General features: G+C 35.3%; 1 protein-coding gene across 2 annotated transcripts; it reads right to left on the minus strand.

Moving 5' to 3' along the window:
* Nucleotides 1-487: 487 nt before the first annotated feature.
* LOC149080087 (proton channel OtopLc-like) lies at nucleotides 488-26925 on the minus strand. Of its 2 annotated transcripts, none has more exons than XM_089239063.1 (7): nucleotides 26711-26925; nucleotides 15849-16038; nucleotides 15371-15494; nucleotides 12397-12586; nucleotides 9248-9402; nucleotides 2475-2721; nucleotides 488-1544 (listed from the first exon to the last, which is right to left on the minus strand). In XM_089239063.1, exons 2-7 carry the CDS (start codon nucleotides 16025-16027, stop codon nucleotides 610-612), a joined length of 1830 nt encoding a protein of 609 aa, XP_089095189.1. In that variant the 5' UTR covers nucleotides 16028-16038; nucleotides 26711-26925; the 3' UTR covers nucleotides 488-609. The 2 variants fall into 2 exon arrangements, with proteins under 2 accessions (XP_089095189.1, XP_089095190.1); XM_089239064.1 differs by having other exon boundaries at nucleotides 15849-16052; nucleotides 26711-26924.

Raw genomic sequence — 26925 nt, forward strand, 5'->3', positions numbered from 1 at the left:
GAGGTTAATTTTTTTTCAGAGGGGGGAGGGTGTTTGTTTTTACTGCAAAAAAAAAACTGATCTTAGCTTAAATGCCAAGATCACAGTTGGTCAGTATTACCATTCATCGATAATGAAACAGATTTTTATCTACCAGTTCTATACATTGATGACATCTGGTTACGAAAAAGAAATTTGTAAATATTGAAATTTAGTACAATAGAACTGATGTTTAAACTTGTTTGAATTACTCAAACCTATTTAAACTATAACGTCTAAGTATTTTTCTTTACCTCAAGAAAAACTCGTAAATTGTTTCGCATTTTGCACTAAGCAACCATTGGTGCAAGTGGAATATTCTATGCTTGGTGAAAAGAGAGGAACATGGCTTAAGTGTGATATGTTTTTTATACAATTTGTGTACATTTTAGATTATTTTTATATTTTCAGAAAGGTATTTTTTAACTAAAAGATAAGCAACAAAAAAGATTGATACAAGACAAAGATATTTTACTCTGAAAATGATTTATTTTTTACAATTTTTGTGAGTTGATTCAATTTGACAAACAATCTTTTTTTTATCCTTTTTATGTTAAAGTGGAACTAAATCTGAAATTTTAAAAGCTTCTGTTAGTTCTGTTTCACTTTATAAGACTTATGCCAAGCTTCCATAAGAGCAACAGCTGAATGAAATCTGTAAAATGTGACCAGGGGCAAAAACATTCTGCTAACTACCGACCATGCAATATCCCCATAGAATTTCCTTTGAAGAATGTTACTCATTTCATGCTGTGTACTGAAGGATTCAAATATCCAAAGTACCATGTTATTAAAAACAAGAAACATAACTGCATTTCGTCCTGGCTTATCATTTTCATTAGAAGGACCCAAGCGTTTCTTATAGATTTGGTGAATGAAAAGGGATTGGAGGCAAGCTTGAAGCACCATGAGTATGCCATCAAGGAACAGTACAAGATGCTTTGCAGCATGTATTTCTATTCCACCGACTATCATGTTGCATATACCTATAACATAAACTGCCAGCATGCCAATTCTTTGTAGTAATTCAGCTAAACGGCTTTGGCGTTTAGTCTTGCTTTTCATTTTTTTGATTTGCAATACTCCCAGAGCAGGAGTCAGGGTTGATACTCCTAATATTCCACATCTCAGTGCTCCAATAATGATGATTGCATTTTGATCTTTGGCTTCTGCTAAAACAAAAAATAGAATTAGTGAAATTATTCCTGCCACAAGAGTCAGGAGCCCTAAAAAGAGACCTTTGTTTGAGCCAGCGCAATAATTTTCATTTTTTGCACCTGGGTTTCTACCATAAACTGAAACTGCTGTTAGATGTTGCAAATGAGATCTAGGTGAATGCAAACTAGACCAAATGATATAGATCACTGCTGCAGCAACCAAGCAATATTGTATAACAAATGGATACAAGTATGGCATTGACTTTTCCCATATTGATCCTATGGTTGAATTTTGAAGGCACAAATGAAGCTGAATCAAATCTTCAGTGTTTCCTTCTACTGGTAGGAACCAGGAGCATCTCATTCCAGCTGCAAAACAAAATAATAATAATAAATAAAATAGTAATTGAACAAATATGAATATCATAGATTTAAATCTTAATATATCACTTTCATGCCCAGAGCATTTGGGAAGACCCTAGTGAGGGTTGTTTTTTTCTTGCTGTTATTTTCTCAATATTTTTTTACCTCGGTGTTCAGCCCTGACTTCAACAATAATGCACACACAATCTTTGAAATCAGGGCTGAAATTTTCCGTCAATGTAAAGGCTGAAAATGACTGTCGTGAGAAAATGTAGGTTTATTTTACTGATTAGTAGTAGTCATTGCAAAATCTGATTTTTGCCGAGAAAAGAAAAACAGTTTTACCAAAGAAAATATAAACTTTAGGTAACACAAGTGATAATATATAATAATATAGCAATAAAAGACATTTTATAAACATTAAAAATTTGAAATTATATCAATGATTAGTTTAAGTTATAATTATTTTATTAAACATCAGTGAAAACTGGCAATTCCATTTAAATCTCTGATTTATGAGATGGGTTTCATTTAAATTTCCTTCGGGCTTGAAGGATTAATATTCATAAATCAATTATTATTGATTGAAGGTCATTGAATTTTGATTCAAGGATTTGAAAATTACTGAACATTTTACAAATTTATTTTCCTATGAAGTGTCAAATGTTTCACCCAGCATCTCGTAAAATTAGATACTTGTGCTTGTATCCAAATGGTGTCTGTACATGATATTCGTTTTAAAAAAGTGATATTAACTAGAGGATTATAAATCATTAGTAATATGGTGGTGATAAAATACTGCACTTTTATATTTGTATTTAACTGCAAATTTTCCAGTTAACCCAATAGTATTAAAAAAAATTTTATCCCCCAGTCTCTGGTAATAGGTCTGAATACTTATGTATGCATATTCAGTATAAATACTGCTATACTCACTATGAGTTATATGTCTGGGAATGTGTTTATTTATGTCTTGAGACTTTATGTCAGATGTGATGGTATGTAAAGTAAAATTATAATAATCTTGAGGATATTTCTCGCTTGCATTCACATTGATATGGTTTGCTTCCAGCCAGTCTCTTGAACTTTCCCAAAGAACTAATCGAATCCACAGTGCTACATTAGTTGCTACTAGATGCATTAAAGCTGCATGGCGAAACCAGCCTAAATAGAACAATATTTCCTGGGGGAAGAAACAAACTTGTGTCATGGAATGAAAATAATAAATTTGAATAAGTGGAGAAATATATGAAAGGTGAAAGCAAAGGTGAAGCTAGATAAGAATGATGCTAATGAACATAAAATTACAGTTAAAAGATATTCAAACTTAACCCTTTAAGTGGCACTGATGACATATCTCATCTCCTTAACCCTTTCACGACTAAGGGAAACATTTTTCCCCATTTTAAAATTGGTGATTGTCGTATTTAATTATAACCTTATCTGCATTTTTATACAGAATGTCAAAATAGAACATATGCCGAACACAATTACGTAAACGGGAATGTTTAGAAAAAAAGACTGTCAAATCTTTTTTTCTCTCAATAATAATCTAAAATAACAGTTACATATTAATATTTACTCTTAGCAACCTCATGGTCCTGTAAGGGTTAAGTCTCTTATCTAAACATTAGCAAGCCCAGATATTTTGTAAAGTTATTTTCTCAATAGAACACTTTTTCGCTTATACTTCTTACTTTTACACCCACTGAAAATAAGAAGGAAACCTTTCTCATTAAAAAGGATATGATATTTTATTGGGAGTTTAGTGATTTCTGCTCTGCCGCTTGGTAGGGTTAAGTTTCTTGCTTAAGCAACCAGATATTTACTGTTGCAGGTTTCAACTCTTTTTTCCAACAATTTATGTGTTCATAAAAATTGAATCATGATAGAATCCTCTGAAGACTGGGAAAAATTCTTTGAAGTAGTATTTCTTTTCAGTGTTATTATTCAAGTTTTTCCTCATTTAGGAAATTTGCATAGGCCAGAAAAAATTTAATTCTTGATAGTGAAAGGTCTTGGACATAAATAGATTTGAGCAAAAGCAACAAAATGATGCAAAAAGCTATCACTTGAAAAATGAGTTCCCTTTTTATATGTTTAAAGCCATATACAGTGGTCTCATGCTATAACTTTCCCACTTAGTACGACTATACAGGCTGTCTCAAATTGTCTGCACAGCGGATATCTGTAACTGTTGACTTTCGAAACATACTTCCAATTACATTGAAGTTTGAAAGTTTTCAAATGATACAGTACTTAAAATCTCAATTTGTTTGAGGGGTCATATACACAAAAAAAAAAACAAATTAACTTTTTATACAGTCCGTGTGCTCAAAAACAATTAGAAAGTTGTTGTCCGGTCTCTTCTGAGGTCATCAAAAAAATTCCACATTTCTGAGTGCAATATTCTCAGATATTTGAATTCAAAAATCGAGGAAAGGTGGGAAGATTAGCATAAATCAGTAAAACATTATCCATTAGTTTATACTGCTTTTTTTCCAACTTTCCTCCAATTTTTCACTTCAAATATCTGCGAATATTGCACTTAGAAACATGAAAGATTTTGTAGGTCTCGGGAGAGATAGGGCAACAACTTAACAACTTTCTAATTGGGTTATTGAGCACACAAGGACTGTATAAAAAGTTTATTCCTTTATTTTCTTATGTGTACAACCCCTAAAATAAATTTTCAGATTTTAAAAGTAACTGCACATCATTTGAAAACTTTTTGTAATTGAAAGTATGTTTCGAAAGTCAACTGTTACTGAGATATCTGCTGTGCAAACAATTTGGGACAGCCTGTAGAGCTTAGTACAAGGTCCCTATTCATACTAATACTCAAGATTTCACCATTTCAAGCATTTTTCCGCTAAAAATGGTTTTCATGATGATTTTTTCAAAAATTTTATAGGCAGGATCCGCCAGCTAGAGAAATATATATTTCTATTTTCGTAAAAAAAAAAACTTTTTTCCCTTTCATCAAAAAGTGATTCAGCAGCCTATTGAGTTTATTTATTCACAGTGGAAATAAGATGTGCTTGATAAACTTAGATCACTTTCATTAATTTTAGAATTCTCTTCCATTAATTTTATAATTTTTCTTTCATTAATTTGGAATTATCTCTTTCCTTAATTCTGGAATTATCTCTTTCATTAATTTTGAAATTATCACTGTCATCAATGCTGAAATTATCTTACTTTAATTTTGGAATTAACGCTTTCATTAATTTTGGAATTAATTATCACTCATCAATCTGAAATAGCTTTTATTAATGCTGGAATTATCACTCATTAATTTTGGAATTATTTCTTTCCTTAATTTTGGAGTTGTTGCTTTCAACTATGTTGGAATTATCACTTCATTAATGCTGAAATCGAAACTGAGATTCCTTGGCGCGAAGTCGCTTACATGGTTAATGGGAAATTTACCAGGGGAGACTGCAGAGTCTTTTTCTGTTAAAAATTATGGGGGGGGGGGGGGTTCGCTAAAATTATACTGGTTCTGGGTGATAGAGTAATTTCTTTGCAGGCCCGTATGGTTGTGTGTAAAAGAAAAAAGAAATATTTGAAAAAAAAATGTTCTCTCAAAAACCAAACAATTTCAAAACTGGTTTATTTTCTCCCTCACCCTAAGACACTATTATTTTGATGATCCCCCCCCCCCCATAATTTTTATCAGGAAAAGAGTAGACTTGCCACCCTTCCCAGTCCAGCCATAGGTGGAGATGGACTTGAAGGTCCTAGGGGTGTGACACAATGATGTATGTCAATTCATATATTAATATACATCATATATATATACATCAGTAGGCTCTGCCATTGACGATAAGGGGAGAGTGGATTGTCTCTTCCTCAATGTATAATAATTAAAATAATTTTTATTTAATAATTTAAATACTTTATTCAATTTAATAATTTAAATTCTTTATTCAATTTAATTTAAATTCTTTATTCAATTTAATTTAAATTCTTTATTCAATTTAATTTAAATTCTTTATTCAATTTAATTTAAATTCTTTATTCAATTTAATAATTTAAATACTTTATTCAATTTAATAATTTAAAATAATATTGTTAAAACTTTTTTTTTGATAGTTTTTTAACATATTAAATTTCTTAAAATTTCTAATAAATATTCTAAGAATGACCCAGCAAAAGAAGTCATCTCAAATTATGTTGAATCAAACTGAGGTAATGATCAAGAGCAAACTCAAAAAGAAACACTTATGCTAAATTAGAAATTCTCAACAGAAATAACTTCTGCTAAATATGAAATGGGTAAATTTTGGTAAAAGAAGCAAAATCAAACATTCAAAAATGCTTGAAGCTGAAGAGAACAAAAGCGCAACTTAGACTTGCGTCAGTGGTAAAAAAGAAAAATGAGATTACTTTTCTAATGAGTGTTTCAAGTCTCTCCTGTAGCGATTTTTTTTTTAAATTAGTGATTACCAAATCTCTAAGCTTAATCTAAAAACACTCACTTTGTTGTAACTATTTTTGAAATCCGAAATGCCATATGTGTTAGCATTTGTTTACATTTGTTGATTATTATAGAAAATGTAAACATATATAAATAGGCCTATCAAGAAGCATCTCTAAATTTTTTTGATATAAAAATTTAAAAAGTAAATTTTTCTAGAAAGTTTTATCTATTTTGTGCCTTGGGGGGGGGGGGACACTCCCTTCTGAGCTGAGATAACACAGTTTTTTTGGAGTAAAGTAATACAGTGTACGCTATATACTGCATATATGTATATAAAAGCTGTGCATTTTGTTTACTGCCAAAATTTTAAAGTGCTACAAAACTGATAAATGCTGTTACAAAAACAAAATTTTTCCTCCTACAAATTTTAATTTTCCTCCCCTGCAGTTGTGTACTTTTTTGTCTACGAATGAAAGGCTTCAGTGATTTATAACATAATCTTGACAAAATTTTTTCTTGCCCAAAATTGATTGCCTTAAAGTATTAAGCTGTTTCTAATTTTGTGTTCAAAATTAGACATTTGTGTAGTGAAGCATTTCACTCATTCTCTTAAATCCAACCAAAACGAAGTATTTTTTTAAAATTTCTAAATTGAGAATTTCTTTTATCTCATTTTACTCCAGTGTTATCTAAGTTGCATGTACAGGGTGTTCTGTTAATGGACCGACAAACTCAGGGTTGTTAGTAGACATCAAGAGGAACAAAGATTTCAATGGAACATGGTGTCGCGAAAAATGCATGCAGATTTCGACGGGACGCTGGAATGACAAAAACACAATAATAACTACAAAAGGATTTATTTGATTAATTAAAACAAGAGTTGGTGGAAGTGGCGGCCGATGGCGTCATTGGACAGTCTACAACAACGTAAAAATGATTCCTGGATGCGCTCGAAGATACCAGATATGCTTTTGATGTCTGCCGCAGTGACAACAATCTGCACTATGAGATGCTCCAGTGTGTCCACAGGCGTTGCATAAATGAGTGATTTAAGGTGATCCCATAGGAACCCACAAATGTATTCAGCGATCAACTGAATCCACCTTTCGTTTCGTCTTCTCTGGACTTATTGCCTGTATGCGATTTTCACCCTCTCCATGTCTACTAACAACCCTCTAGGTTTGTCGGCCCATTAACAGAACACCCTGTATGTAGCTCCTTCCACTTTCAGTTTATTTGACATCAAAAGAGAGAGAGGGCTTTCCTATGTATATTTGTATATGGGTTGGGTAAATAAAAAAAAAAATGGGATTGTTATCATACATGCAGTTCTTGTGAAAATATTCTTGATGTTCAACAGGAGATGGCTAATAAGTGTTGAATATATCTGTTTTGCTGATATTACCAATCTTCGTTACTTTTTGAGTGCTTAACATAGATACAATAAACTTTGCTTCACAAAATAAATATATTTCTACCACCAAATCTGAATTTTCAAAAGATGGTTTAGCAGTGATAGCCTGGATTGAAACACTTTAAATCGTGAAATATTTTTTGCAGATTGTTTGAACAGTTCATTAAAAGATTCTAATGTCATTGTTGAATGTACAGCCGATTTGGGATATAGAATCAGTGATGATCAAACAGTAAATATAAGAAATATTTGCTTCTCTTAATTGTGCTGTAATGGCTCAAAGAGTTTTAAAAAAAAAACATCTGTCGAACATTATACAAACCTAGGTATGTAAATAAAATTTGTACTAGTTAAAAAAAGTTTGAGTATATTTTGTATTCTGTCATTCATAGCATAACATCAATGAAAAATACACTAGAATGTAGATGAGACAAATTCTCTCATCAAACTTTGTGTTATATTTTTTTTCCGCCTTCTTTGAATGTGAAAACTTTTTCCTGTTTTGAAATTTTTCCTGCTTAAATTGATTTTAAAATGGGCTGTGGAAAGCAACATGGTGAAAGGCATTGCAACTGTTACTTATAAATGGCGTAATGTAGTTACTCTCTCACACATAGTTGTTGATAAATTTGATAAGTTATTCAAAACTTTTCTGGTTAGCAGAATGGGTTTGAGTTTGATTTAATTATTTCACACTATTATGTAAAAAAATCAATTTCGAAGAGTTCCATTCAAATATAAAGTTTAGTAAAAACTAAATTCAATTTCAATTCATTTGATTTGGTGATAATCAAAATTTATTGTCCATTTGGTCTCTTTCTAAAAATGTTTCGGTCACTATTTGGTCACTTTCTAAAACATTTTGGTCACTATTTTCACTAGTTTTGAGACCACGATCTGTGCTGAGCCCTGCGTGTAGTAGTCAGATATATATCATTCATGTTGCAAGGGGTTGTATGGTTATTAAAATTTAAAAAACTTTTTATAACAGGCACCCTGTCCTTATAAAAACCCAATAAGAAAGTTGTTGCCCTGTCTCTCCCGAGACCTAAAAAAATTCCACGTTTCTAAGTGCAATATTCACCGAGATATTTTTTAATTCAAAAATTGGAAGAAAGATTAAAAAAACTGCATAAACTAATGGATAATGTTTTGCTGATTTATGCTGTTCGTCCCAACTTTCCTCGTTTTTTTAATTCAAATATTTCTGCGAATATTGCACTTAAACGTGGAAGTTTTTGTCTGCCTCAGGAGAGACAAAGCAACAACTTCTTAATTGGGTTTCTTTGGACAGGTTGCCCGTATAAAAAGTTATTTTTTTAAACTTTTTAATAACCATGCATCCCCTTGCAACATGAATGGCGTATCAGGATGAATGAATGGCAAAACTTTCCACTAGACTTATCCTGTTACTGAGATCTCTTCCACCCCAGCTTCTTGGCAGAATCCGAAAATGGTGTATCTGAGTTCGGCACATTATTTAAATACTTTTTCTAAGGGGAACTATGCCTCTAGGATCAACAGTTTTGCCAGTAAAATGTGGCAAGGGGAATCAAGTAATCACCCTGTATACTTGCTACAAGCACTTAATTTCAGAAATTTTGTTTTCTTTCACTTGAATACAGATTTATGGAATGACCGTATTTAACAAGTATTTTTTGCTAAAAAGAGCTGCATGTTATAAGTGAGTCCAACTGTATTATGTTGCTGTAAGAATTATTTCATATACTGTTCAATCTGAATTCAGTGCAAAATCACCGTAGGGGGAATTTTTTTGGAGGTATTTGTGCATGTTTGCTATGGATGAACCACTATATACAGTATTTTAAAATATTTCTCAAAAATAATGTTCATTCGTTTACAACTTACTTTGGCATTCATGAATAAGAAGTGGAGTTGCATGAATGTAAAAATGCAACGAAGCACCGTCTGAGACATGTTCAATTCATCCATGCATGTATATTTCGATGTGAAAATTGATCCAATTTCCAGGCAGTTTGAAACCAATGTTCCTAATCCAAAAACTTGATAAAGTAATAAAATTATATTCTATAGGATGTATACCAAAATATGAAATATTTAGAGAATCCTTAGAAAAAAGTTAAAACAAATAGAGAAACAACGAAAAAAATGTGCACTCTGTTGTGACAGAGAAGTGTTCAGCACACATGCACAGGTGCTTTATTACAACACTGTTCAAAAATTTAGTATTGCTATGATAGTCTGTTAGCTTTCTAGTCTGCTAGAGCTCCATGAAATACTTGGCTAAATTATCAGGCAATGTGACTCCATTATAATTGCTATAGCTAATTGTAAGGTGCCCAGAGAGAGTTGAGTGGACTCATTGTCCTTCATTGTAGAACAGCAAAATCAGTTTTTTGTTCGAAGTGACACTAAAAAAAGGAAAATAGTGAACAGCAATTGGCTTTAGCAATAATTCTGACACTACGCTTCACTCAAACAAGGCTGATTAATCAGTAGGGCTCGAATTTTTATGCCCTAAAGTTGAAACGTCGTTGCTGATAGGTTAAAAAACCTGAATTTACCAATCAATAACTTTTAATCTTTAGGGGCATAAAAATTCGAGCCCTACTGATTAATCAGTCTGGGGTTTCAAAGAGCCCTAGCCAATTGCGGTTCTCTGTCCTGCTGTTTTTGGACGATTAGTCACATGGAGTGGGAAAACCTGTTTTTTCTTATAAGATGGAGGATGGTGTGTCCGCCCGCCTCTCTAGGTTCCTTAGCTGCTTGCTGTTTACCTATATTGGTTTTTTTCCACCGATTTCTGAGAAATCACTTGGATAGGCACAAACCTGTGTTTTTGGTCGAAGATGGGAGATGCTTTCTGCTCTTATTTATAGGCGTGTTAGTACGAACAGGAAAATTTTGCATGCCACGAGTGGTTACAATCAAGCTTATATTACTGGAGGGAGCATCCACAGCCGCCGCAGCGGCAGCGACATCAAATGCAAGGAAATCACGTGACTGGGAGAAAACTAAAGTTCACCCCGGGCAATTTGCAAATAGAAACGTGCAGTTCGGTCTCTAAATATTGGGTTTTAAAAATTTAAAAAAGGATAGAGAACTCATCTAATGATGAAAAAATATTAAATTATTTATTTCATTAATGCTGGAATAATTTCATCAATTCTTGAATTTTTAGAATTATCGCTTTCATTAACTTTGGAATCATCTTTTCCTTAATTATGGAATTATCGCTTTCATTAACTTTGGAATCATCTTTCCTTAATTATGGAATTATCTTTCATTTATTCTTGAATGATCTTCCATTAATTCTGGAATGCTGAAATTATTTCTTTCATTGATTCTGAAATTATATATCATTAATTCTGGAATTATCGCTTTCATTAACTTTGGAATCATCTTTTCCTTAATTATGGAATTATCGCTTTCATTAACTTTGGAATCATCTTTTCCTTAATTATGGAATTATTGCTTTCATTAACTTTGGAATCATCTTTCGTTAATTATGGAATTATCTTTCCTTAATTATGGAATTATCTTTCATTTATTCTCGAATGATCTTCCATTAATTCTGGAGTTATCACTTCATTAATGCTGGAATTACCTTTTTCATTGATTTTGGAATTCTCTTCCATTAATTCTATAATTTTTTCTTTCATTAATTTGGAATTCTCTTTCCTTAATTCTGGAATTATCTCTAATTCTAGAATTTTTTCATTAATTTTGGAATTATCTCTTTCATTAATGCTGAAATTAGCTCTTACATTAATTTTGGAATTATCTCATCGATGCTGAAATTATTACTTTTTCATTTATTGTTTTAAATTACTGTGGATGCCATAAGAAAATAACGGGGGAATTGTGTGTGTTTTCGCTGAGTCACATGATCTTCCGACGAAAGATGTTGGGGGGACACCGTTCTGAGTATAGCCACTATATAAGGGTTATAAGAGATTAATGTTAATACACACCTCATCTCATGGCAACAACGGAAATGCAGCAACCATAGCTATAACAAATTTTTAAGTACTGTAATTTTGCTTTGACTATCTTTTTTTTTGCTTTTTTTTTTAAATTTGGGCTACTACGGTGATAAAAACAGTATTTGTAGCCTGATTATACTTGGTGCCACTATTTAATCCTTTTTTAGTTTAAATCTGTTGTACACAGTAAGAGTATTAATAGTTACTTGAAGTAGAGGATCCCAATCATGGGTGGAGATAGACTTGCCGATAGGGCACGATGATGTCAATTCATGTATACGCTAATACATTAGATCAGTCGGCTTTCCATTTGACGGGGTGGGGGGGGGCGTAACTCCGCCCATGATCCCAATTGATATACAGTGAAATCTCAATATAACGATACGCTGTTTACCAAGAAAAAATGTAGAAGCATCGTTATATCGAGAAGCGGCATTTTAACATTCGGCTTTCTGAACTAGACTTAAAAAAATATCGTTTTAGAGGGATTCATCGTTGTAGCGAGGTTTTACTGTATTCGGTTATTATCATCCAAACAAGCTACAGCGTATACGTATGCTCTCATATGAGGCAAAAATGTTTTTTTCTGCTATATCAGCAGTCCAGGAACAAAAAAAAAACGGAATAAAAACCTTTGAAAAATTATTTCAAGTAGCCTATTTTAACATACGTATGCGATCAAAAAAGATTATTTATTGGTGCTATTGAAAGTGTTGCAAATTTTTTTTTTTTTTTTTTTTGTTAAGAAATTGAAACACATCCATTCCACCGTCTAGATGATTCATAACGATCATGATAAAATACCAGGCCCGTAACTGTTAGGCTGGGACAACCGGGGCATCACAGAAAATGTACACGCATTTTGCATAATAACTCTTTCAGGGGCCCCACCCCAAGAAAAAGTCTGCCTAAAAAAGGCACGCTAGCGCCCTGTAAAATATAGTTTAAAATCTTCTGTAATATTTATATTCAAAATTCTTATACAGTTTTATACAATTTTAACTTTTCTTGAAAAATATGAAATCACATGATAAAGAATGCAATATTTACCCGCAGCTCCTATACGTAAGTACAAGCTTATATCCGATGCTAGTATATGGCGTATAAATGGTGTTGATATGCTCGACATTTCTTCACTGTCGCTGTTAATAAGTTTCGGACATTTACTCCGCAACATACCAACGTATACACTTATAATGCATACTATACCACCTGCTACAAGATAAGTGAACAGATATCCCTAAAAAAAACATACAATTTATATATTAGAGCAAGTTTTATAGATTTTTTAATATATGCACTAAAAAATAATCCCAATTTAAGCTATGACAGCACTTAGTCGCCCGCTGTAATATCGGGTGCATTCGTTTCAACCTATAACCATTCAACAAAACGTCTTCGTATCATAAAAAAATATCCTGGTAGTCACGAGGCCAACACACACCAGTGTTCGGATGTGCAGGTAAATTTCAAATTCCAGTTCGGATTTTTTTTTCCCGTTAATTCGGATTATTCCTCATACCGGGTGATTCAAAACTCTTGGTATAAACTGTAATGGATGACAGAATGCACCTAAATAATAAGCATTTATTTATATACAAATACAACGCCACAACAGGCAAAATGCCCATAAAAAATATGGATGTCGTATATTTCAAAAATACGGCAACCCAATTAAAAATGCAATTACAAACTTACAAACAAAATATACATTCATGATGAAATAAATATACAATGCCTATAAGAATACTTATGGTTGTCTTATTCTAAGTATGGATAACTTCTCGATTTACCCCAACACATGTTTATCGTATTTCTTTTTAAACGTGTCAATTGTGTTAGAATTTACTTCCTCCGGGGTAAGCTATTCCATTTATTAACCCTATTAGAGAAAAATTCCCTGCGACACCATAACCTCGCATTGTCTCTTACCAATCGATACTGGTGTTCCCTAGTAAAAGCAGTAGATTGACGATGTACTAATAATTCATGGTCCGTCCTATCCAACCCGTTGAAAATGTTGAACAGTTCGATCATATCTCCCTGACACCTGCGTTCATTGAGTGGTGTGCCAATAAGGACACGCGTGGCTCTTCTCTGCACCCCTTCAACCAAGTCTATTTATATACAAATACAACGCCACAACAGACAAAATGCCCATAATAAATATGGATTGAGTCCCACCGTAAATATCGTCTCTAAAACCTTACAGCATACTCCAGTCCAGGACGAAGTAGGCCTCGGAAAAGCGGAAGAATGACTTTAGGAGAACGCGAAGATACCTTTTTGAAAATGAAACCAAGCATTCTATTCGCTTTTTTGACCACCGCTGAACAATGTTCAGAAAACCTTAGCCGCTCGTCAATGAGAATTCCCGAATCGGTGACCCTAGTTGCATCTGGGTAATAAATAATTTATTATTATTTTTTTTTTTTTTTTTAGAATGAATGACCAAATGGTAAAACACAAACGTGGAATGAAGGCTTGTGAACAAAGCTCTCGAATTGCCCCCACAAGAAGTTGCGACAGAATGGATCAGGGCATCGTAGGAGAGAAGCAAGCCTACCGTGCCTCATACCTGGTGCCGGCCCTGTCACACACTGGGATGCCAAAATGCGTGTTTGACCATTACCTCCCGGAGATACATCTAGGAGGTAATGGTTTGACCCGACCTCTAACGCCTTTGCTAAATTATTCTATGGCGAAAAGAGTGATTGTTAAGAGGTCGAAGTTAGAGCTCCTGGAAATACCGCTCTTGATAATATAGGCGTATTAGTTTAGGGGGATGTTCTACCCCCCACCCCACCCCCCTAAAATTGTACCAGGAGATTCGAATCACCTTGTATAGGTCATGTAATTAGGTTTTTTTTTGTTTGATATTATAAAAACAGCGGTAGAGAGAGAAGGGGCCACAGGGCCGCAACTAGAAACGAAAATTTACTCTGTCGCCCGGCCCCAAAATCCATTTTGTGGCAACCTCTCCGTTATTTTAAACGGGAAAAAAAGTAAACTCATTGCCGCTCCTGATTCAGCGCTCAATGCACCAGACCCCTTTGCCCTTCTCTAGCTACGGCCCTGGGTAGCCAGATAATCATAATGCTGAAAACACAGTCGAATCCCGCTGTAACGAACTCCAAGAGACCGGAGAAATCACTTCGTTATAACGAAATTTCAGGTTGTTTGCATTGTTTCTATGTAAACGTATTTGAGGGATTAGAAAAGTGTTCGTTAAAACGAGATTTTCACTATAACGGTACTCGTTAAAACGGGATTCGACTGTAATAGAATTCCTTAGTTTTTAGTTTCCACACGAACTATTCATCGCAATATTTTTCGCGATTTCTCCCCCCCCCCCCTATTAAAATTCAAATGATTAAAGGTTGCCTATTTTTTGGTAAATAATAAAGAAAATTTTCTCTCATTTCGACTGATAATACAAGTAATGAAAGTTACTTTGAGATTTCATAAAATACTTTTGCATTCCTATATGATGCGAATAATCTGAATCAATTGATTTTGAATAAGCTTATGCGCAACACTACGGCCCAACACTATGCAATTTTTCCCATGAAATATTTATTTTTGCACCTTGATACTACTTCTTCGTGTTTTGAAAATAGGCTTATATCACAAATTCCTTTCCTTAGTTTCTATCTTGTACAAGATGTGTCCTTCGGAAAACATGTTTATTGTAATTTAAAAGAAGTTATGAGAAAATTAAAAGATGATTATCTATTTATTAGTTGCCTTTGTTTTTATTAAAACTGACTTTTGGAATCTACGAGTACATTATGTAGGCATTTTATCTACACCTTTCTTAATATACCGATTAAAATTAGAGCGGAACCCTGCAAAACATTTTTTTCACAGATATTTTATTTGTTATTTTGAAAAATATTAGTTTCACACGAAATCTCTTCATCAGTGCACGATAGCTTATTATTAATTATTTTTACGCTTCGCGGGATTTTTTAAAATTATATATTTAAAACTTCAGCAACAGTGACTTTGCACTTGCACTTACGTGAAAGAAAAGAAGGGGAAGTGGACCATGAAGAACTTCGGTAAATACCAGAATCGCCGCTATTACGACTATTATCTGTGCATAGAGTCCACTGAGAGCATGAAATGTACCATTGTTGTTTGATCTGGAATGGATAGAGGAAATCATAATGAAAAGTTTGTGAATGTAAATTGTTAACCCTGTAAGGGTTATTGTTTCATTCATGCAGTGGCGTTGGAGCTGTGGGTGCTCGAGCACCACGATAATTTTTATCACGGGTCTGAGCACCCCCAGAATTGATTGGGAAATGAAAATATCTTACATAAAGCCCAGGACGAGCACCCACAGGTTCCAAACATTTCCGACGCCTCTGCATTCATGAAAATCTACACGCAGTAATTAAAGTTGTACAACTGTTTCAGTGTAAGAAAAGGTGAAATTTTCTCGTATCAAAGCTTCGATGTTTTCCGCGCGATTTGGATTTATCCAAAAAATTTACCTGGGAAAAACTCTTCGTCGGTTTTCCACACCGTTGCTATCTTCACCTTCACTATCAGCTGAAGTCATATTAGATACGTTTTCTTTTCCTTCTCCATCCACCGTCTCCCGGATGGTTACTTGGTGTGTTCCAGGTTTGAAGGAACTTTTGCCCATTTTGAGAGTCGAGTCTTCCGCCATTATTACTTACCCTGACAAAAAAGAACTAAAAACGTTGTCTAAAAAGACTCTCGCAAGAATGACAAATTATCGTAATAATTTTTATTAGTAATATTATTAGTAATATAGACAAAATGGAATCAATCCAAAAGAAATCCACCCAGGGCAGTAGTGTGCCTTTTCGGGGCCCGGGGAAGACTTTTCTGTGGGGGCCTTTCTTGAAAGGATTATTATTATTATGAAAAATAAGTGCAAATTTTTTGGGAGCTCCTTGTTTGACTCGGGACCTTAGGGCAGTTACTGCCCTGAATCCACCCGTTTGATCCACATCTGCTAGTCACCTTTTGTTCCCGCGTTCGAACTTAAAACGAACTTAATCTCCTCCACTTCTACTATTCGTCTTATTTCTCGACTAACCCTGTTTTATAAGATTTTTCATGGTCATCTTAACTTTGATGCTTCTGGTATTCCAGCCAAACCAACCCGCATCTCCAGAACTTGACCATCCCCTTAAAATAAAACCTATTTTTGCTTCCACTGACTGCTTTAAATACAGCTTCTTTCCTTATACCATTGGTGAATGGAATGAACTCCCGAGTTTTTCTATTGTGAACTTCCCCACTATCACTAGTTTTTTGCACAACATCAAACAATATCTGTCTCATTCAACCGCATTCTCTTGTATAGGCCTAGGGCTAACAATATTGTATAAATAAATAAAATATTTTTTTTCTGAATTTTAAAGCACTCGAAGTGCTTTCTCAGCTCTAGTCTAAAATGATAAATATTCAACAATACTTTTCGTTTCAAAATCTTTTTTTTACAGTATAAATATAAAGGTTCGTTAGGATATATATACACACCACACAATTTCCCGGTACATTTATTGTCTTAGAACTAAGATGCCCGTTGGTGGCTCGAGAGATAAGCTAACACAGACTCCTCGTACGTGGGGGGCGAATCATCGAGGGTGTGTGTAGTAAACGGGGAGCAAATGCCCACCTCCGCCTTATCACCTATGCCAATATAATACAATTTTTTCACTGAATGGAAAGGGGCGATCGCCCTTATTACCCTCCTTTATCCGTCTATGGCTCGAGACCAAATTCTCACAGCCGTGCGAAACATCTCTTCGGCGTATGAACCGCACCAGTAAAATGATCCGAGAAACTCACAGATATGTTTACGCCATGCACATGCATCAAAAACTGCAGTTTTCTCTGCAATTTATTCGATGTTACATTCAGAGTTTGAATTTTGCAACAGACAAAACATCTTTTTCCTTACCCTTGATTTTATGCTTTGACATAGGACCGGTTCACCATATTGCTCCAAAGTTCCGTCAAAAAATAGCTAATCTGAGGAGTCGGGGATAAACTGACTAAGGCAAGGGAGAAACGGGTGGGAAAATATTTGAGAAAAAAACCACTGCCATATACGGATAGGGTTACGCCAAGCAGGGCCGTCTTAAAAGTATCATTGGCCCCCCCCCCGGGCCAAGTGATTTTTCAGAGGCCCTAGCTGGCTAATTTCCAGATCTCATTTTTGTGTGAGCCCCTTCCTCTTCCCTTGAGGCCAATGGGTCGTGCCCGGGTGGGCCCATGCGTTAAGACGGCAAGAGTAACAACTTGGACCCACATTAGCGTTGAGAAAAATGAGCTAGTCTCTATATTAATAACTTGTTATTAAAAATGTATGAATACTCAAGTATATATATTAATTATGGAAATATAGCATCCAATCGCAAAAACAAAATAAAAAAAATGGCTTTCTGGCGAATATAAAAATAAAACCCATAAAAATATTCAACGCTATGATATTAATCCTTTATATATCGACGGTACCTTAAAAGTACCAGGTTGGATAATTTGTTGTGTGCGTACTAACTAATTGCTTGAAAAACAGTATTTTATAAATATGTATTATTTTTGTCTTCAATCAGAACTAAAATGACCTACCAAATAATTCACACGATAATTATTTATTACCATCGTTATATATTTATATGTATTTTTTCTCCTTATTCTACTTTTCATAATGTGGTAGATAAATGATTAAATCAGTGACAGAATAGTTTAATTACTCTCATTTTGATTCATGATACCAAACGAATTTTCATTTTCAGCTGTATAAAGTCTAATTCCTCAATTTTTTCGTGAAAGATATTCTTATACAAAATATGAGTAACTAGAGTCTATTTAGATGGTTGTTTTAAAACTTACCCTAAAACAACGCAAAACAACAGATAAGTCTAGCAATCACATCTGAAAACCGATTAACTAACAATCATATCTTCGTAAAAGACAAATGCAATTTCCTCGTGATTGACAATGAAATTGTGGAAATAAATAAAATTAACCACTTATATAAAAACGAGTGAAATCATGAACCATAATTGAAAACTCAATTTTGCTTTACGTGATCATATCATAGAGGGATATAAATTATTTCTAATCAAATTCATATTCAAATTAGGTAATTATTCATAATGCGGTAGTTTCAATTTCAAAATTTTTGAGTTATGCTTCAGTTATACGAACTTTAAAAACATAAATGCGAACGGTTCTAGAAGTCATATGAATGATACATTATTAACTTAACAGCCAAAATTTTTAGACCTTCGAATTCAGTTAAAAGTTTTCATTCGTCCGAATAGAGCGATTGCATTTCAAACAGGAATAAAACCGTATTTTCAAACGCAGTAACACTAAAAAATGTGTGTGAGAAATGCATTTAATTAAGAAAACTGTTTAAAGATACTAAATCTCAATTATTGGGCACATCTTCGTCACCAATAGCATAAGAAGTTTTTTTCTTCAGTCGCTTTTAATCTTCAATTGGGGAATTCTGGTAAAATGATTAAAATGACCTTGCCACAAAAGCTCCGAACAATTTTATCTCACCCACAACAAAGAAACAAATTTTATTTGATCATTCGCTTTGGAGCGTTTCCTACCAGTTAAGCAATCCGTCTTACGACCTTCAAATTAAATTTAGGCTGATGTTGTTTTCGAAACAAATGTGGCCATGTTTCACATATAGGCCTACAAACTGTCGTAAGCTTCTTTATTAAAAGCTTATTTTTTCCAAGTTTCAATCTAAATTATTATTTGGTGTTAATTATACGAATGTCTGAAATATTAAGTATATAATATTGATTTTTGTATCAGAGAAACTTCTTTGTTTCAAAAAATATGGGTATCTCTCAGCAGTATGAAATAATTTGCTCTATTTTTAATACATATACAGTAATTGGATTTTAAAAATGCTCTGTGCGTATTATGTTGCGACTAGCAAATGAAAATTATGGATGATTAATTGCACGATGAAAGAAACTTGATAAAACACGTTCTTCGTTACCGTATTACTCACAAACAAATCAACGGACTAAAAATTACGTCTACATTTTTTTATTATTTTATCTATGGACAACTTTAAGCAGGACTGTTAAAGGGGTGTATTTATTTAAAGACGATATCAATAGAAATTAGTAGTAACTGAAACTATATAAGCATCTTTTCGTTTTTGCGCAACGGTGAAATTGCTTTTATTAACTGAAAATTTTGTTAACAAGTTGAAGTAATGTTCGTTAATGGTCACTCAGTCTTGTTAAGTGGGAAAAAGTAAATGAGATTAAAATTTCGAATTCCTTGCGGCAATCTAAATGATGGCAAGCAGTAACAACCTAATATACAGGGTATCTTATAAGTCCTAACTCGGCGTTTATCTCATTAACCTTTCATCATAGAGGTATGGTTCCAATTTAAAAAATGCTGAAAATGTGTTCAGAAATCGCTCTGTACCAGTCTTGACAGTGAGAATGCAGTGTGTCACAAAATAAAAAATCTAAATTTTTACACGGTCCCACCCCGTCCTCTAATTTCCAGTTTAAAAGTTGTTGTCCTGTATGTCCTGAGGCCAACAAAAATATCCCATGTTTCTGAATGCAATATTCGCTGAAATCAGGGCCGTCTTAAGAGCATCACGGGCGCCCGGGCCAAGTAGTTTTTCTCAGGCCCTACCGGGTAAATTCTAGAAAATTTCAACCAAATCTCATTTTTGTGAGGCCCCCGGGCCGTGTCCGGGTGAGTCCATGCGTTAAGACGGCACTGGCTGAAATACATGTATTTGAATTCAAAAACAGAGGGGAAAAAGGGAAAGAACAATGAGAGAGAGAGAGAGAGAGCTTGTCCATTAGTTTTATGTATATATATAATGGTGTTCTTTCCCTTTTTCTCTCTCTCAGCCTCTTGAATTCAAATATCTCAGAGAATATTGAACTTATAAACATGTTTTTTTTTTGTTGGGCTCAGAGGAGGCAGGCCAAGAACTTTCTCATTGAAAGTTAAAGGACGGGGGACCGTACAAAAATTTAATTTTTTTGTTTTGGGACACACTGTATTTTCTCTCTTAAAACTGGTACAGAGCAATTTCTGAATACATTTTGAACATTTTTTAAATTGGAACTATACCTTTCCGACGAACGGTTGATGAGATAAAGGCCGACTTAGGGCATATAGGGAGGGCCACTTGTGGACATTTTTCAAGAGTAAACGAATAATATTTTGGTGATAAAAAATCGCCCCTCCCCTTCACTTGGCGTCCTAAAAAATCGCCCTCCTTCAGTTGGCACCTTCTGTGGCCACGCTGTTCGCAGGATTCAAGATACGGCCCAGCTTACAGGATACTTTGTACACCAAGGGTGCTCAACCTTTAGGAGAGTGCTTCATTGGTTTGAAAACGTATCACGCGGGTTCACTCAGGTGATCTGTAAGTGATCGTCGCGGGCCACTAAAATGATATGTAAATATGCCGCGTGTCACTTCAGTTGTCTGAGAATGTGCCGCGGCCCACTTAAGTCATGTGGAAGTATGCAGTGGGCCGCTTGGGTTATCTGCAATAGTACCACAGTTCATTGAAGAGATCTATAAATGCGCCACGTAGTTCATTTTTATAAAATTAGGTTTGAGGTCGCGGGCTAGATCAGATGACTCCAAGGGCCATGCATTAGGCATATATGCTGTAGACCGATGGTTCTCAAACTTTTGTCATCCGCGGCTCCCTTGCCCAATTCATGGCCCATCTGTGGCTCCCCAGAATAGTTTAATAGACATTTTCACTTATAAAAGAACCACTTCGATGCATAAACATAGGGACACAAATCAATATCTCCAGCTCGTCACAACGCCCCCGAAAAAAGATTGGCGACGCCCATAGGAGCCGCGACGCACACTTTGATGAAACACTGCTATAGATTAATTACTAATACCAGTTGGCAATCATGAACATTATTGCCATTTCCTACTTGTATATACAATATTACTGTATTTACAAAATATCACACGCATCACAGTTGGCTGATATTATTTTAACCTGAAACTGTCACTGCCATATGTGCAGATTTTGATGCAAAAAAATTTGAAAATGTTTGTTCATTGATATATTCGTGAACTGGAAGTAGATTCACATAACAAAGAACGTCTGCGGCAAACTTCAGTTACTTTTTGTTTTGTTTTAGTTGCTCTATTTATAGGACTGGTCTGGTCTGATTAATCTATCTATTGTTAATCACATTTAAAAATTTCAGTTGCGTTAATCAACTCGATCAATTTGATTACAATTTTTTATTAAATGTTTGTAAATTAACTTGATTTATTGGACGAAAACGGTTAGATGTCTACGTCTTAAATTACGTTCCTATGCATAATATTCTAAATAAGTGACCATATTTATAAGGAACGGGCATTTTTCATCGATGCACTTACGTATCATCATACCATAAAACGCACAATATTGTACGTTTCAATGTCGTATAACTATATATACACCCAGATAACTAGCGTAAGATAAATAATGAGTCCGCGAGTAAGGTCCATGGGTGATTTTTTAAAAAGTTAAGCGTAAAAAGACGCATATGTCCGATTTCCGTACCTTTTCATTGAATTGTTTGGCGGGATAGTTGGTAGGAAAATTCTGTTTTCATTTGCCTTTAAATTCTTACGCCAGTCTTCTCAAATTCGTACTCTTAAAATGTTCATGTTTCGATCAAAATTTTCTGCATGGGGAAATACAAGTCGATTCAACGCACACTGCTGATGATATCAGTTTCAGATTGAGTTTGATGGGAGTTTTGAAAGACTAAACCAAAGACAGTATTATTGTCTCCACTGTGAGCAACAGTTTTCATATTCGGGAAGTATCAGCTTCCCCAGTATTATAGTATTTTCTTTCCCCCTCAAATATTTAGATAAATCCCCTCAGATATTTTCCTGCAGTTTCTAAGGGAAACAAACAACAATATGAAGATCAAAATTAGTTTCCGAAATCAATGACCACACAACCTAGAATAGCTGAATTTTTGGAGAAACGACCAGATTGAAGTGAATCAGAATTTGACAAATATGTTCAGCATATTCAATCGTTTCATGCGGGAAGTCTTTATCTTTAATTATTTTTATTCCTTACGTTTCATTTTATTCCTATATTTGTTTATAGCTAGCAAATAGGTGCGGAAATGAATCAGTCGATTAATCAATTAAAATTTTTTGATTAACCAGTTAAAAATTGTAATCGATTCCCAACCCTATCTATTTGTAAATATTCGTATATAAAATACCATTTCAACACATACACACACACACACACTAACTGGTCTATACATCATAGCTTCCTAAACTTTTAGGCCCATCGATCCCCTTCTTCAAAAATTTGCTTTTCTTATCGCCCCCAATTCACACCAATCCATAGGATCTTATACTAAACCGAAAGCTTCTACCGTCTCCCTGGACATTTCCATCGCTCACAGGGGCGATATTGTCCACTTTGGGGAACACTGGTCTACATGAGTATGAAACTAACATGTCACCAAAACAGTCCAACAAACTTGGCCGTTGCCATAATTTCTTTTAGATCGACTACATTACAGGTACCATCTTCGGAAATATGCACGGTTGAGCTTTTATTGGTCTCATGAGAAAACAGACAGTAACCAATGCATTCATGAAACTCTCAGAGACGTATTTTTAGGAGGGGGGGGGGGAACTGAGTGGGCTATAACAAGACCTCCTGGAAATTAAGAGTACTATCGCTCTATCTTCTCCAAGGAGGTGCTGATTATAGCCCAGTGTGGCAAGTTTAGTGATTGATTTTATAGAATATACGTATATATATGTACACAGGGTAATTCAGAAAAGATGAGAAAAACTTTAAGACGTGATAGTACACACCAATACAAACGATTGTCATCAAAGAATGCATGGTCTAACATGAAACGCAAACGCAGTAGCGCGTTTCGAAACTGCCGCTCCACAAACGTTAAAACGGCATTCCTGTTGAAATTTATCGGGAGAAAAAAAAACACCATGCATGCAAATGCAACCTGGGGAAGAAGAAATTGTATGCAAATCTACGTCACTGTAAATAAACGCTGGCATTAGCGCCTTTTATTCACTGTCATGCAGATTTGCATACGGTTTCTTCTTCGGGGTGGAGATTTGGGGTTCACCCCCTCGCTGAGCTAAGATTATGATGTTTTCATGGTAAAAACGATCCCCTTCCTTCCCGTGAGAAAATCCTCCGCGTATGCTACCGTGCTTTATAATACCTCCATGCCCAGGTAGGTCCATGCATTTAGACGGCTCTGGACGTTTAAAATTTTCGCAGTAGAAATTATAACCGGCTTAAAATTTCGGTATTCATCGACGTTTATCAAAACTTGGATCAGAGATCAAACAGCGTAGCTTTGAATTCGAGCGCTATGAAAATAAACAGTAATATCAATCTACACTGCTCAAAACAATTAGGGGAGCACATGGTTTTCACAAAATTACGCAAAGATGTATACCGATAAGTAACATAAAATGAATCATCCATAATTTAAAGCCTAGCAGGAAACGGAAGAAGAAAACTTCATATGCAAATCAAAGTTCATGACGTCAAAAACCAGAAAAAGGAGATAAGGGCAGAAATCGGGATGTTACAGAAACGTCTGTTTTACTGCCGTAACTGTGAAATTCGATTGCGCAGTATTTTTTTTTTTTGAGACAAAGTGACTTGAGGATGTCTCAACAACGTGATTTACCGGAAACCATGGCATGGCGTGTTATAGGCAGACTGGAATCCGGGCAAACACAACGTAGTGTCGCGGACGCTGTTGGAGTCGCCAGAAGTGTTGTTGCAAGGCTGTGGAATCGATTCCAAGAAACAGGAAATGTTAGACGTCGACCAGGGCAAGGTCGGCCACGCGCCACTACAGCAACTGATGACCGGTATATACGGTTAACAGCCCGTCGATACAGAACATAGAATGCTACGCAGCTGCAAAGACGGTTGCTCTTGGCAACAGGACGAAGGGTGTCCAGCCAAACAGTACGTAATCGGCTTCATGAGGGAGGGCTCTATGCACGTAGGCCAATGATCTGCATTCCGTTGACCCCACGCCACCGTGCGGCCCGAAGAAGTCGGGCTGCTGAACATCGAGATTGGGAGCAACATGATTGGAGCCAAGTGCTGTTTACAGACGAGTCCCGATTCAGTCTGGAGTGTGACACCCGACGTGTTCTGGTATGGAGGGACAGGGGCACTCGAAATAACCCCGCATTCGTTCGTGAAAGGTCACAATACAGACGAGCTGATTGGATGGTATGGGGTGGAATCAACATAGGCGGACGTACGGACCTGCATATCATTCGGAATGGCACTTTGACGGCCCGAAGGTATGCAGACGAGATACTGCGACCTCATGTCATCCCTTACGCTGGAGCCATTGGAGATTCCTTTGTTTTCCAGGATGATAATGCCCGACCGCATAGAGCTCGTCTGGTGGAGAACATGCTTGAAGCTGAAACAATACAGCGTATGGAATGGCCAGCGTGCTTTCCTGACCTGAATCGGAAGGATTCCTGGACGACGCATTGCTTCGCGACCAAGGCCGCCTGTTACTGTCCGAGACTTGCAGATTGCACTTCTTGAGGAGTGGAACAGTATTCCCCAAAGTCTGATCGATAACCTGATCGCATCCATGGCAAACAGGTGTGCAGCAGTCTTAGCTGTTCGAGGAGACCCCACGCCCTATTAAAACTCATGCATCATGTCTAAACAGTACTTTTTTTTATCGTTTACATGTAACCAAATTGTTGCCCTAAATCATCTTTTCATGTTTTTTCCATATTTTCAAAGAATTAAAGCTTAATTCCAAATTTTTTTACGTCTTTTTTCTGTATTGCGCATTGATACGCGTGTACCATCCATTGTATGCCAATACGTGGCTGTCTCGCACGGTTTTCTTCACTTTTTTGCTTGCTTCCCCTACTTGTTTTGAGCAGTGTATATACAGGGTGTCCTGTAAGTGCTAATATGGCCTTTATCTCATCAACCGTATGTCGTAGAGGTATGATTCCAATTCAAAAAATGCTCAAAGGCGTTCAAAAATTACCCTCTACCAGTTCTGAGAGTGAAAATACAGTGTGTTACAATATAAAAAAATCTAAATTTTTATACGGTCCCCTAGTCTTCTAACTTTCAATTAGAAAGTTGTTGCTCTGTATCTCCTGAGTTGAACAGAAAAATTCCATTGTTCTAATTGCAATATTCGCTAAGATATTTGAATTGAAAAATCTGAGAAAAGTTATGAAAGAAAGCAAAAACTAACGGACAACGCTCTTTTCCCTCATTTATGCTATCTATTCCCAGCGAATATTGTACTTAGAAACTTGAAATTTTTTTGTTGGTATAAGGAGAGACAGGACACAACAACTTTCTGATTGAAAGTTAGAGGACGAGGGAACCGCATAAAAATTTAGATTTTTTTTATTTAGTGACACACTGTATTTTCAGAACTGGTAGAGGGTAATTTTTTAATGCCTTTTGAGCATTTTTTGAATTGGAATCATGCCTCTACGACCGACGGTTGATGAGATGAAGGCCGTATCAGTACTTACAGGGCACTCTGTATTTCAAATAACATTTCCTGACTGATTGATTCATCATCGCTGAGCCGAAATTGTTGAAACTATTTAGTCAGTAATATTATTTTTATATGATGTAAATATACAGAGACTATATATTTTTTAAATTTTATTTTCTTTATCCTCACGTATTTCCAAGGGATCAGCATGATCCATCCAGAGAATTTGTTAGTGTTTGTAGACATACATGCCCGAACCGGGATTCGAACCCAGATCTGCACATTGAGAGGCTAGCTCCCTAACTACTCGACTGCCAGGCGACCTAAGGAGGAGTTTTTCAAATTTCAACCTCTAAGAGGGGTCATAAGACGGTTCAAATGTTATATGTGGTAATCATGGCTGACCCGGAAACAATGAAGCTATAAATATGAAATTCAGTCAGTATCATATTTTATAATGTAGAGACCCACACTAAGACGGGATTTCTGAAAATTCAACCCCCAAGAGAGTCATGAGGGGTTCAAATGTTATATGGAGGAATCATCGCCGAGTAATTTTCAGATTACCAAATCGACGCGAGCGAAGCCGCGTTTAATAACAAGATACTAAATAACTAGATTATTTATATACTGTATATAGATTACTTTTTTTTTTTTGGAATGAATTCTTGAAAAAGTTGAGTTACTTACAAAAGTTTTAAACCGCCTGTTGAAGAGTTACCTATATGGGTCTATTAGGCTACGCAAAAAATTGTTTGAGAATTCATACATCAAAAAAGAAGAAAAGGCAACGAACTTACCCATTCCAAATTTTACAGCTGCAATGTGAACAAGAAAAACTGTACTGAATATTTTTTTATTTATTCCTAGTCGTGGAAATTTTTGACAACAAAATGTCAAGTCGACATTCGCGCCAGTTCTTTAAGAAGTCAATCTTAAGAGTTCATATGTCACGTGACGTTACATAATCATCTTAGTGGCACATCACGCGCCAAAATTGCTGACATTTCAAATG

The sequence above is a fragment of the Pholcus phalangioides genome, unplaced genomic scaffold (genome assembly GCF_987345545.1).
Source record: "Pholcus phalangioides strain wild (caught in Gottingen) unplaced genomic scaffold, Ppha-v1.0 ptg000011l_1, whole genome shotgun sequence".
Taxonomy (NCBI): Eukaryota; Metazoa; Arthropoda; class Arachnida; order Araneae; family Pholcidae; genus Pholcus; species Pholcus phalangioides.